Below are 13,241 nucleotides of genomic sequence, written 5' to 3' on the forward strand. Positions count from 1 at the left end.
TATGTCCATGGAGGTGGTTATATAATCACAAAAAGTTTGGTCCGATAAGAGGAGGGAGTTAAGTCTCCACTGGGGAGGGTCTCCCTTTGGAGTAGTAAATGAGAGGTCGAGTGACAGTGGAGCATGATCCGAAATAACAATCGCTAGATAGTCCGAGGAAACTACCGCCGGGAGGAGTGCCTTGTCTATAAAAAAATAATCTATGCGAGAAAAGGAGTGATGGACATGAGAAAAAAAAGAAAAATTTTTAGCATTTGGGTTGTTAAATCTCCAAGGGTCTACGCATCCGCTCTGATCCATAAACAAAGAAAAAGCTCTGGACATACTAGATTGAGTTGTAGTTCTAGAACTTGATCTGTCTAGTGCTGGGTTGATGACGGTGTTTAAGTCGCCCCCGAAAATCATGAGGTGTGTATCTAAACCAGGGGGGGAGGATAGAAGCCTGTTGGCGAAACCTACGTCATCAAAATTCGGGGCATAGACATTAACAAGTAGCACTGGCGTTTGAAGGAGGGTGCCTACAACAACAATGTATCTACCCTGTGGATCTGAAATAATAGTGGAAGCAGAGAATTGTATTTTCTTATCAATAAGTATTGCGACACCTCTAGATTTAGAGTTAAAGGAAGAGTGAAACGCCTGCCCAATCCAAGATTTGCGAAGCCTAACGTGATCTGCTATACGTAAATGTGTTTCCTGAAGAAAAATGATCTCCGCTCTTAGATGTCTCAAGTGAGAAAGAACCTTTGACCGTTTGTTTGGATTATTCATACCCTTTACATTCCAGGTGATAAATCTAATTGGAGTGGCTATATTAGCCCTCCCGATGTTTGGATTATTAGCCATTGTCTAAAATGCAAGTAGGAAGAAAAATAAAAAAATTAACGATGCGGTTTGAGAGCATGGAATCATATTGAAAGTTTAACAAAAGAAAATCGGATTTCAAGGTTTCCCACCCCCCACCCCCCCAACTCACCAACCCCAGGTCTCCTTCCCCAAACGAAGAAGACAGCAGGTTACTATTCTCACTTAACTTCCGATGCATCTAACTTGTCTCTACTTGCATACTTCTTCAGGTATTCTTACTCCCTACTACCCTTCATAATGTCAACCATTAGCACAACCAATTCCGAACTCGAGCTGAATCCTGGCTATCTTACAACCAGCCAGGCCCTGGTGACCGACTGCCTTACACCCAGACAGGTCACCAGTGGTATTTCAACCGCGTCCGAGGACCGACATCTCGGTCCCTATCTCCATCCCCATGATTCTGATCGATCACAACCCGTGAGCCCTCAACCACGATCCAGCACACTTCACGAGGCAAGCCCCAAAGCTTCGCCCCCAGCAAGCTCACAAGCTTCGCTACAAGTTGATTGCGATTCTGACCGATCACTGTTGGTCACTGGCTGCCTTACACCCAGCCAGGCCAGGCCCAGGCCACTTCACGCATCACCCGAGGCAAGCCCACAAGCTTCGCTACAATTTGGTCCTTCGAGCCGGATCAGAGGACTTGCGACGCTCAGAGATGGAGCAGGAGTCAGGTGAGCTCGCTCCGGTCACGGCACCTCGCCGACCAGAGGAGCAATCCCTTCCCCACCAGATCGAATCTGGATACAGCAGAGTATCCAGCGGGAGTAGTACTCAGGGGCCCCCCCTACACTCCAACCAGACGATCCAACCGGGGCAGGAACTCATCCGCAGCCACCAGGAAAACCGATTCCTTGCTCAGGTAGCACAACATGAGGCAGATCTAGCCCAGATAAGGGTTGAGTTTAAGGCAGATGAAGCTGCAGAGAACCTTATGGAGCTCCTATTGATCAAGTTCAGAGCCCTACCGGCCTCTGGCCACGCTAGCGCTAGGAGGAAGGCACAGCAAGCAACATTACATGAAGAGATCCTAAGGATGGAAGCCGTAATGGCGCAGAGCTATGCTAGGTTCCAGGCCGAGGCCCTCCAAGCTAGAGAGCAGATAACCCTGAGCCAAGCTGAGCTGGAGCCCCGGAGGGCGCCACCCACTTCACCGGTGGCCACACCCCGGCTGAACATTTCACCCGTGCCCCGCAGCTCCCAAGACCAGGGTCAGGTCAGCACGGCGGCTCCAGAGCCAACGACCCAAACTACGGAACCCACTGTGCCAATGCCACCAACACTCCCACCTAGGACAGAGGTCGCCGACCCTGAGCATGCAATACAGTGCAACGGGGCGGCCGACCCCGCCACTGGGATACCCCACACTCAGGTAGGCACGGCGAACGTTGGGACCAACAGCACAGGGCACAGCCAGCCGGACGGCGTCAATCATTCCCACAAGATAGCTGGACACGACAGCTGGGACCCCCCAGAGGGCGGGACCAGCCATCTCAACTACCTATTCCCAGAATTCACCTCCTGGCCCTGCCCGGGCTCATGGAGACAACTCCAGCCAAGGCCTCTAGGGAGGCCAAGAAGTCAGAGCAAGTGGACATGCCTTTGAGGACGGCGAGGCAGGAGCCCCAGATGCTTCACGGGGCGGCCGTCTCCCTCATCGTCTCGCCGGCAATTTGCCCAGAGCAGACCTATTGCACCAAGAGAGCCTTTACGGAACCGAACCTTGGTCTAGGCGACCAACCTTACCCCATCACCGCCCTGCAGCAGGAATCCCGCCCGAGGAATTTGCCCCTCCATCAGTTCGGGAGGATCTTGTCCTGCTCATACAGCACCTATGGAAATGGGAACCAGGCTGGGATGATCCAGTCCTACCTGAGACACTGCTGCAGGCCTGGGAAGAGTGGGAGGACGAGCCACCGCAATCACAGGTAGCTGTTGTGGTCGACATTGCGCGGGGAAGGCCCCTTCCCGCACTCACCACCAGCAGTCGGGGTTGCGGATCCCCCTTCCCTCTTCTCAGCCCAGATCGCTGGCCAGAGACACCCCGACTCCACACGACCGCGGATAAAAGCGAGGAGTTGAAGCCAAGTTACGGTGGCCTCAGGTCGGCTCCCCCCATGACGGAGGAGTGTACGACCTTCGGTGCCCTCAGTGAGGATGCCACACCGGCGCTCCACGGGGCGGCCAACGAGGCACTAGGGGCAGAGGCCTCCCTCCAACGAGGGCAGACAAACGGCTTCCGCACCGACCCTACGCCGCTGAGGTTCCTCAACTGGAAACTCAAGCCACCAGAACCAGAGGCTCCTCACTACCGCAGTAGCTGGGTAGACCCCCGGCTCCTGAGCGGCTCCCGCGCTGACCTCACGCCGCTGAGTTTCCTCAACTGGAAACTCAAGCCCCCAGAGGCCACTGCAGCTCACTACAGCAGTTGCTGGGTAGACCCCCAGCTCCCACACACATCCTGGCCAACGAGGACAGTCACCAAATCTTGGCTCTTGTGATGTACGGGACTGGACAACGGCATGCGGACCCGTGCCTACACCCGGCCGGTGGCCAGGCGGACCACAGCCCCCCTCACTCCCAGAATAATGCGGGGATATAAACAAGGTGCTCTGTGACGCTATAGAGATTCCTCCTACTTCCATACTTCTTCAGGTATTCTTACTCCCTACTACCCTTCATAATGTCAACCATTAGCACAACCAATTCCGAACTCGAGCTGAATCCTGGCTATCTTACAACCAGCCAGGCCCTGGTGACCGACTGCCTTACACCCAGACAGGTCACCAGTGGTATTTCAACCGCGTCCGAGGACCGACATCTCGGTCCCTATCTCCATCCCCGTGATTCTGATCGATCACAGCCTGTGAGCCCTCAACCACGATCCAGCACACTTCACGAGGCAAGCCCCAAAGCTTCGCCCCCAGCAAGCTCACAAGCTTCGCTACAAGTTGATTGCGATTCTGACCGATCACTCTTGGTCACTGGCTGCCTTACACCCAGCCAGGCCAGGCCCAGGCCACTTCACGCATCACCCGAGGCAAGCCCACAAGCTTCGCTACAAACCCTATATAACCTACCTACCTATATCATTTCTAAAAGTAGATATTAATGATCAAACATTTCCATTCATGTAGCCTACAGTATTTATGTTTTTGTTTCAACTACAAACATAAATAAACGTCAACTTGAAACTATGTTTCAACTACCACACAAGATAATATTTTAGCCTGTTTATATATATATATATATATATATATATATTTTTTAAATAAACATATCGATACTTGGTGCCAGTGTATCGATAACGTATCGCAAGTGGAAATATCGCGATACCGTGAGTATCGATATTTTGTCCCACCCCTAGTGGCTAGCTAATATAGAGCATATACCACCCAGAAGCTCCGCTAACATAAAATAACCGTCTTGTGTGGATAATGGAACAGTTGTAAATATGCCTAACGTTACTACCATCGTGCTTATGGAACATTGTTTGACTGCAGTAACAGATAAGTGTTCAGAAATGCCCAGGTTTGAGGCTTGGAACTGGGAGTGAGTGAATGGGAAGGGCTGTGCTGTGGTGTTAGCCTGGAACGGGAGCCCGGTGTAGCTGCTCCATTTAGCGTGTAGCAGGTATGGAACCACCGTAAATCTAGCGATCGGGTGGGGAAAGTGTTCAAGCAGAGCTTGATAAAAACCAACAGTCTAGGGCAGGCAGGACAAATGTTATACTAGCCCAATGCATAGACTTGTAGCTATCAGTCTAGCTCAAGGTAAAGTTAACGCTAGCTACTCCCCGCAGCCATCGCAAGCCAAAACACGACCAAACATGCCACAGTAACATCCAGTAATTCGTCCATAATCCTTCCCGGCCGTCTCGAGGCTGATAAGACCGATAAATTGTCCAGGATGCCGTTTGAAAGTGAGTTGTCCGTTAAAACACTAACATTCCATCTCAGAATGGGCTGGGATGTAGCCATTAGCTCTGTAACGCTAGCTGTTGTAGTCTAGCCCAAATGTAAGGAGCCATATGATTGGCTGAAAGCAAAAACACCTGATTTGATTGACAGCTTTATCAGCCAATGGTGAGGTTCGTTGACTTGCACGTCAGGGGAGTCTCAAAATTCACAGTAGAAAGAGGTTCACAAATGAGAAGCAGTTTGTAAATGCACATTCAGCAATTCGCATGATCTGTGAATTTATATTACAAGTGTGCCTCAAAATAATATTTGTGAAGCAGAGCGTGTGCATTTCCGAATTTATATTACAAGTTTGCATAAAAATTATATTTGTGAAGCAGTGCGTGTGCATTTCCGAATTTATATTACAAGTTTGCATAAAAGTTATATTTGTGAACCAGCGTGTGCATTTGCGAAACAGATTGTGTGCATTAGTGAGTCCCAAATACAACTGCGAAACAAAGCATGTGCATTCGTGAAAAACCCTGCGAGAGTTCATTCATTCTGAGACTGTTCTGATCCCATATAAAAACACCTTCAAAACGTTTCATGCACTGGTGAGCAGCTTACGTTCAAATGAATGGGCAGCCGTTTCCCATGCCCTATCCAGATTCTTTTAATACATCCATGACTAGCACATCTGATCCATGTCCAGTTACAAGCCGCTTCTTTTCACCTGACAACGAGGAGTTTCACCGGCAGGACGTAGCGCGTGGGAGGATCATGCTATTGCCCCCAGTTGACCTCTCCCCCAAACAGTCCCCCGACCGACCAGACACTGGACACATAGCCTTGATCTGGCTTCCCACACGCAGACACGGCCAATTGTGTCTGTATGGATGCCCGACCAAGCCAGAGGTAACACGCTGGCTCAAATCTGTGAACCTCATGTTGGTAGGCAGAGAATCTACAACTGCACTACCCGGATGCCCCATTGATATAATATCAGTCACTCATTGACATTCAAAATCAAGGAAGAGGAGGAGGGCATACAACTGCAGTTCTGCACGGGTGAATCCTAAGACCACATCAGTTACAGAAACCACACAAGCTAAAGTACAGCTTAATGGCCGTCATCTGCAGGATAAATCATTAACTGTGCCACCGTAACATATCCATGAAGCATCGTCCGCCCCCATCAGGATCCAATAACTGTGCAGCAGACTGGGGCTGTGTTGGCAGAGAGACAACAGTGTCCACTGTCTTCTTCTCATAACAAGCTGTGGTGGCAGAGAGACAACACAGTGTCCACTGTCTTCTTCTCATAACAAGCTGTGGTGGCAGAGAGACAACACAGTGTCCACTGTCTTCTTCTCATAACAAGCTGTGATGGCAGAGAGACAACACAGTGTCCACTGTCTTCTTCTCATAACAAGCTGTGATGGCAGAGAGACAACACAGTGTCCACTGTCTTCTTCTCATAACAAGCTGTGATGGCAGAGAGACAACACAGTGTCCACTGTCTTCTTCTGATAACAAGCTGTGATGGCAGAGAGACAACACAGTGTCCACTGTCTTCTTCTGATAACAAGCTGTGATGGCAGAGAGACAACACAGTGTCCACTGTCTTCTTCTCATAACAAGCTGTGGTGGCAGAGAGACAACACAGTGTCCACTGTCTTCTTCTGATAACAAGCTGTGATGGCAGAGAGACAACACAGTGTCCACTGTCTTCTTCTGATAACAAGCTGTGATGGCAGAGAGACAACACAGTGTCCACTGTCTTCTTCTCATAACAAGCTGTGGTGGCAGAGAGACAACACAGTGTCCACTGTCTTCTTCTGATAACAAGCTGTGATGGCAGAGAGACAACACAGTGTCCACTGTCTTCTTCTGATAACAAGCTGTGATGGCAGAGAGACAACACAGTGTCCACTGTCTTCTTCTCATAACAAGCTGTGATGGCAGAGAGACAACACAGTGTCCACTGTCTTCTTCTGATAACAAGCTGTGATGGCAGAGAGACAACACAGTGTCCACTGTCCTCTTCTGATAACAAGCTGTGATGGCAGAGAGACAACACAGTGTCCACTGTCTTCTTCTCATAACAAGCTGTGATGGCAGAGAGACAACAGTGTCCACTGTCTTCTTCTGATAACAAGCTGTGATGGCAGAGAGACAACACAGTGTCCACTGTCTTCTTCTCATAACACGCTGTGATGGCAGAGAGACAACACAGTGTCCACTGTCTTCTTCTCATAACAAGCTGTGATGGCAGAGAGACAACACAGTGTCCACTGTCTTCTTCTGATAACAAGCTGTGATGGCAGAGAGACAACAGTGTCCACTGTCTTCTTCTCATAACAAGCTGTGGTGGCAGAGAGACAACACAGTGTCCACTGTCTTCTTCTCATAACAAGCTGTGGTGGCAGAGAGACAACACAGTGTCCACTGTCTTCTTCTCATAACAAGCTGTGATGGCAGAGAGACAACACAGTGTCCACTGTCTTCTTCTCATAACAAGCTGTGATGGCAGAGAGACAACACAGTGTCCACTGTCTTCTTCTCATAACAAGCTGTGATGGCAGAGAGACAACACAGTGTCCACTGTCTTCTTCTGATAACAAGCTGTGATGGCAGAGAGACAACACAGTGTCCACTGTCTTCTTCTGATAACAAGCTGTGATGGCAGAGAGACAACACAGTGTCCACTGTCTTCTTCTCATAACAAGCTGTGGTGGCAGAGAGACAACACAGTGTCCACTGTCTTCTTCTGATAACAAGCTGTGATGGCAGAGAGACAACACAGTGTCCACTGTCTTCTTCTGATAACAAGCTGTGATGGCAGAGAGACAACACAGTGTCCACTGTCTTCTTCTCATAACAAGCTGTGGTGGCAGAGAGACAACACAGTGTCCACTGTCTTCTTCTGATAACAAGCTGTGATGGCAGAGAGACAACACAGTGTCCACTGTCTTCTTCTGATAACAAGCTGTGATGGCAGAGAGACAACACAGTGTCCACTGTCTTCTTCTCATAACAAGCTGTGATGGCAGAGAGACAACACAGTGTCCACTGTCTTCTTCTGATAACAAGCTGTGATGGCAGAGAGACAACACAGTGTCCACTGTCCTCTTCTGATAACAAGCTGTGATGGCAGAGAGACAACACAGTGTCCACTGTCTTCTTCTCATAACAAGCTGTGATGGCAGAGAGACAACAGTGTCCACTGTCTTCTTCTGATAACAAGCTGTGATGGCAGAGAGACAACACAGTGTCCACTGTCTTCTTCTCATAACACGCTGTGATGGCAGAGAGACAACACAGTGTCCACTGTCTTCTTCTCATAACAAGCTGTGATGGCAGAGAGACAACACAGTGTCCACTGTCTTCTTCTGATAACAAGCTGCATCTCATCAATGGGTTCAGCCTAACTAGCATCATGTTATTTCTTTGTGCAGAAAGTACACATCATGCTGTTCAAACTGCTATTGTATTTTTACCTCCACCAAGGAGGTTATGTTTTCGGTCTGTTTGTCTGACTGTTAGCAGGATTATGGAAAGAAAACACTGGGCTGCTTTTGATGAAACTTTGTGGAAGGGTGCAGCAAGGAAGGGCCAAGGAAGAAGCCATTACATTTTGAAGCGGATCCGATCCAACTCACAACATTTGCATATCATAGCAGAGTGGACTACTTGCCTTGGCGGAGGACTGCGCTCTTCTAGTTAAACCATTTGTTTGGTTTGGGTGAACATTATTTGTTACTTCCCAAATTCAACATCTTCTGTGCCGATTACACAAACTACACTTTTTCCGAGCAAGTGTGTCTGTTAGAATAAAGATGAAACAATCTATTGTTCGACAGATGATCAAAACACAATTAAAACTGTCTGCAGTAAAGCATAATTGCCCAACAGCAATGAAACGGATGCTGTTGTAGCTTCTTCTACCACTTGATTACATTTCTCTCAACCAAAGGCTTTACTGTAGTAAGTAACATGCTTCCAAAAAAGATTCATAGAGGGACACAGTGACAGGAGACGGCAGTAGAGGGCAGTGATGAGTCAAGAGTGTGTCGAGAGAGAGTGTGTGTTTTGTGTTTAAAAGAGGGGTAGTGAATCCATGGACGCGGGCCTCACTTGAGCGGCTCATCGAAGCGGATGGTGGCGGCGCAGTGAAAGACGATGTTGATGCAGGCGGTGAGCTTCTCCACATCCTCCGGGCTGATGGCCAGGCCGGGCTGCATCAGCTCGCTGCTCACAGGGATGATCTTGTGGTGGAAGTCGGGGTTGTCTTCCCGCACTCGGTCAAACAGCTGCCGGACACGTGACAAAACACACACGCACGCACGCACACACACACACACACATGCACACGCGCACACACACACACAAAGGGAGAGAGCAAGAGATGGAAACATAAGCTCACAAGTTTCAAGTCTTCAACGTTCAAGTCTGCATGACGAACACATAATTGAACATGGCTGACAAGCTGTAGGTGATGAACACATATTGAACATGGCTGACAAGCTGTAGGTGATGAAGACATATTGAACATGGCTGATGAGCTGTAGGTGATGAAGACATATTGAACATGGCTGATGAGCTGTAGGTGATGAAGACATATTGAACATGGCTGATGAGCTGTAGGTGATGAAGACATATTGAACATGGCTGATGAGCTGTAAGTGATGAAGACATATTGCACATGGCTGATGAGCTGTAAGTGATGAAGACATATTGCACATGGCTGACGAGCTGTAAGTGACGAACACATATTGCACATGGCTGATGAGCTGTAGGTGATGAACACATATTGCACATGGCTGATGAGCTGTAGGTGATGAACACATATTGCACATGGCTGATGAGCTGTAGGTGATGAACACATATTGCACATGGCTGATGAGCTGTAAGTGATGAACACACACATAACACATAATTGCAGCAAACAAATAGGGCTGGGCAATAACTCAATATTATCCTTTATCATCTTTCAGTGGAATCATATCGTGATGATATACGTAATTTTGGGATATCGTGACACACAATTCTGCTGTCTAACTTCTTGATAACAAATTTTACTCACTTTACTGACTTTATTTGACAAATTGAAGTATGAAACCTTTTTTAAAGAATATTATTGAATACCGGTATTTCTATTTTGTTTGACATCAAAACATTACATTCAGTTTTCTCTTGACCAATTCCCCCTGCTGTCCCAGTCGTTGTTTCACCCCTTCTGCCAATCTCCACCCCCTCTGCCGATCTGGGGAGAGTTGTAGACTATCACATGCCTCTTCCGATACATGTGCAGTCGCCAGCTGCTTCTTTTCACCTCACAGCGAGGCGTTTCACCGGCAGGACGTAGCACGTCAGAGGATCAGGCTATTCCCCCCAGTTCCTCTCCCCTCAAACAGGCACCCCGACCGACCAGAGGAGGCGCTAGTGCAGCAAAAAGGACTTATACCCCCTGGCTTCCCACCCCCATACATGGCCAATTGTGTCTGTATGAACGTCTGACCAAGCCTTAAGTACACTCCCACCCCCCCCATTTCAATTGGATTTAACACGATTTTGCATAATGCGAGCCACCTTGTGGTATATATCAAGACCAAAAACAATCTTTGTGATTATCGTGATAGTGATTTCAACCTACGAACAGCATCACAAAACAAGCTTCGGCAATGCAAATAGTCTCAAATTGAGATTATTGAGATGGGTCAGAGAGGAGGAACAGCCAACAGCGCTGCCCAGGTGTTGCTCAAAGACACCTCATGGGAATCAGACCCGCGTCTCTGATCAGCAGCCTGCCCACATCGGTAGCTGCTCATTAAATCTCCCAAGTTGTGACAGTGTCAATATTTGCATTGTCACGGTCACCTGATGGCTGCTGGGTCGAGGTGGGCGGCAGTTGCGGCAGAAGGCTCTGGTTGGCACCTACAGTACAAAACTCAGGTCATGTGATGCGGTGCTGCAATGGTCCAATGAGCTTTTGTGAATGAGGTTTGTTACAGTCCAATGACTCAGAGGTGTGTTACCTGTCGGGCACACAGCCCTGGAAACAGCACACACCGGCCAGCGCCCAGCCCAGAAAGCAAACCATTTAAGGGACTCCCTGTTGTGCACACAAATGTCCTCTTCACGCCCTGTACTTATGGCTGAAATACCTGGGACAAATGTCCTCTCCGCGCAACGTACTTATGGCTGAAATACATGCGACAAATATCCTCTCCACGGTCCCGTACTTATGGCTGAAATACCTGGGACAAATGTCCTCTCCATGCCCCGTACTTATGGCTGAAATACCTGGGACAAATATCCTCTCCACGCCCCGTACTTATGGCTGAAATACCTGGGACAAATGTCCTCTCCATGCCCCGTACTTATGGCTGAAATACCTGGGACAAATGTCCTCTCCACGCCCCGTACTTATGGCTGAAATACCTGGGACAAATATCCTCTCCACGGCCCCGTACTTATGGCTGAAATACATGCGACAAATGTCCTCTCCATGCCCCGTACTTATGGCTGAAATACCTGGGACAAATGTCCTCTCCATGCCCCGTACTTATGGCTGAAATACATGCGACAAATGTCCTCTCCACGCCCCGTACTTATGGCTGAAATACCTGGGACAAATGTCCTCTCCACGCCCCGTACTTATGGCTGAAATACCTGGGACAAATGTCCTCTCCACGCCCCGTACTTATGGCTGAAATACCTGGGACAAATGTCATCTCCACGCCCCGTACTTATGGCTGAAATACCTGCGACAAATGTCCTCTCCACGCCCCGTACTTATGGCTGAAATACCTGGGACAAATGTCCTCTCCATGCCCCGTACTTATGGCTGAAATACCTGCGACAAATGTCCTCTCCACGCCCCATACTTATGGCTGAAATACCTGGGACAAATGTCCTCTCCACGCCCCGTACTTATGGCTGAAATACCTGGGACAAATGTCCTCTCCACGCCCCGTACTTATGGCTGAAATACCTGGGACAAATGTCCTCTCCACGCCCCGTACTTATGGCTGAAATACCTGGGACAAATGTCCTCTCCACGCCCCGTACTTATGGCTGAAATACCTTTGACAAATGTCCTCTCCACGCCCCGTACTTATGGCTGAAATACCTGGGACAAATGTCCTCTCCATGCCCCGTACTTATGGCTGAAATACATGCGACAAATGTCCTCTCCACGCCTCGTAGTTATGGCTACAAAGCAGCAACAAAAATATTAAAAACCCTGTTTGAATTGATGTCCAAAAGTTCATACCTCAAAAACCCAATGACTGCATAAAAACAGCCTGACTGATGATGACAAGTGGGGTGTGGGAGTGTACTGTGTGTGTGTGTGTGTGTGTGTGTGTGTGTGTGTGTGTGTGTGTGTGTGTGTGTGTGTGTGTGTGTGTGTGTGGGAGGGCAGTCATACACTCTAAATCATGCACAATATTTTCTGCACATTACATGACACATAAGCATGACACAGCCCAGCGTGTGTGATATGATCCCACCTGTTTGCACTGCTGCTTGCTCACTGAGGCCCACAGACAACATTCCAACATAGGGGGGGATTAAGTGAACTCTGGTCCAGATTTACGAGCAATGTGTCTGAAACAACCCCGTCGCCACAGCGCCCCCTGTGAGTGGAGTGGAGGCTACATAGGCTGTAAATGGAATGAATGTATGTGTATATCATTTGCTTGTATATGGCTTATCAAAGGGGAAGGAAGTCAGTCAAGATGTCGTATCATGTCCCGCATCTCCCCATGCAGTTCAGGTCAGGTGTCGCAGTGCAGTGTCGCATTCCAATCAACAGGGCTCGCATTTCACCGTCTGGCAGCCGCACACAGACAGGTCACAGATAGCTAGTGAGTGATGGCCTGAGATGAGAGAGAGAGGGTGAGAGAGAGGGTAGGAGAGAGAGAGGGTGAGAGAGGGTGAGAGAGAGAGAGAGAGAGAGAGAGAGAGAGGGTAAGGGAAAGAGGGTGAGAGAGAGGGTGAGAGAAAGAGGGTGAGAGAGAGAGGGTGAGAGAGGGTGAGAGAGAGAGGGTTAGAGAAAGAGGGTGAGAGAGAGAGGGTGAGAGAGAGGGGGGGGGGGCGAAGGGATTGGCATGTAAATGCGTGCTCTCTGGGTTATGAAATTGGCCGTCTGCATGTGCGTGTGTGTGTCAGCTGTCCTGCAAGCAGAGCACTCTTGCTGAAGGGGACAGATGTTGAGTTAAACAGCTTCAAGCAGCTGTTTCGTGTTTATGTTTATGATGTCCATCTCTAGCCAGTTGCCCAGGCTTGCCGATGTTATCCAGATTAATAGGGACAACTTTTTTCTTCTCGTTCCACCCCCATTTTCTCCCCAATTGTACTTGGCCAATTCCCCCTGCTGTCCGGGGCGTTGTTCCACCCCCTCTGCTGATCTGCAGAGAGTTGTAGACTAGCACTACGCTAATCCGATACATGTGCATTCAC

At 48.8% G+C, this 13,241-nt stretch overlaps 1 protein-coding gene across 2 annotated transcripts in view; it reads right to left on the reverse strand.

The window, feature by feature from the left end:
• Nucleotides 1-13,241, reverse strand: part of LOC310793714 (fatty acyl-CoA reductase 1) — a 104,982-nt gene that overhangs the window by 33,025 nt on the left and 58,716 nt on the right. For both annotated transcript variants that reach the window (XM_083655575.1, XM_083655576.1), the window contains exon 3: nt 8,910-9,085. In XM_083655575.1, coding sequence (XP_083511701.1) covers nt 8,910-9,085 — 176 coding nt within the window. The remainder of the gene's footprint in view (nt 1-8,909; nt 9,086-13,241) is intronic.

The sequence above is a fragment of the Poromitra crassiceps genome (genome assembly GCF_964638095.1).
Source record: "Poromitra crassiceps genome assembly, chromosome: 2".
NCBI classification, from domain to species: domain Eukaryota; kingdom Metazoa; phylum Chordata; class Actinopteri; order Beryciformes; family Melamphaidae; genus Poromitra; species Poromitra crassiceps.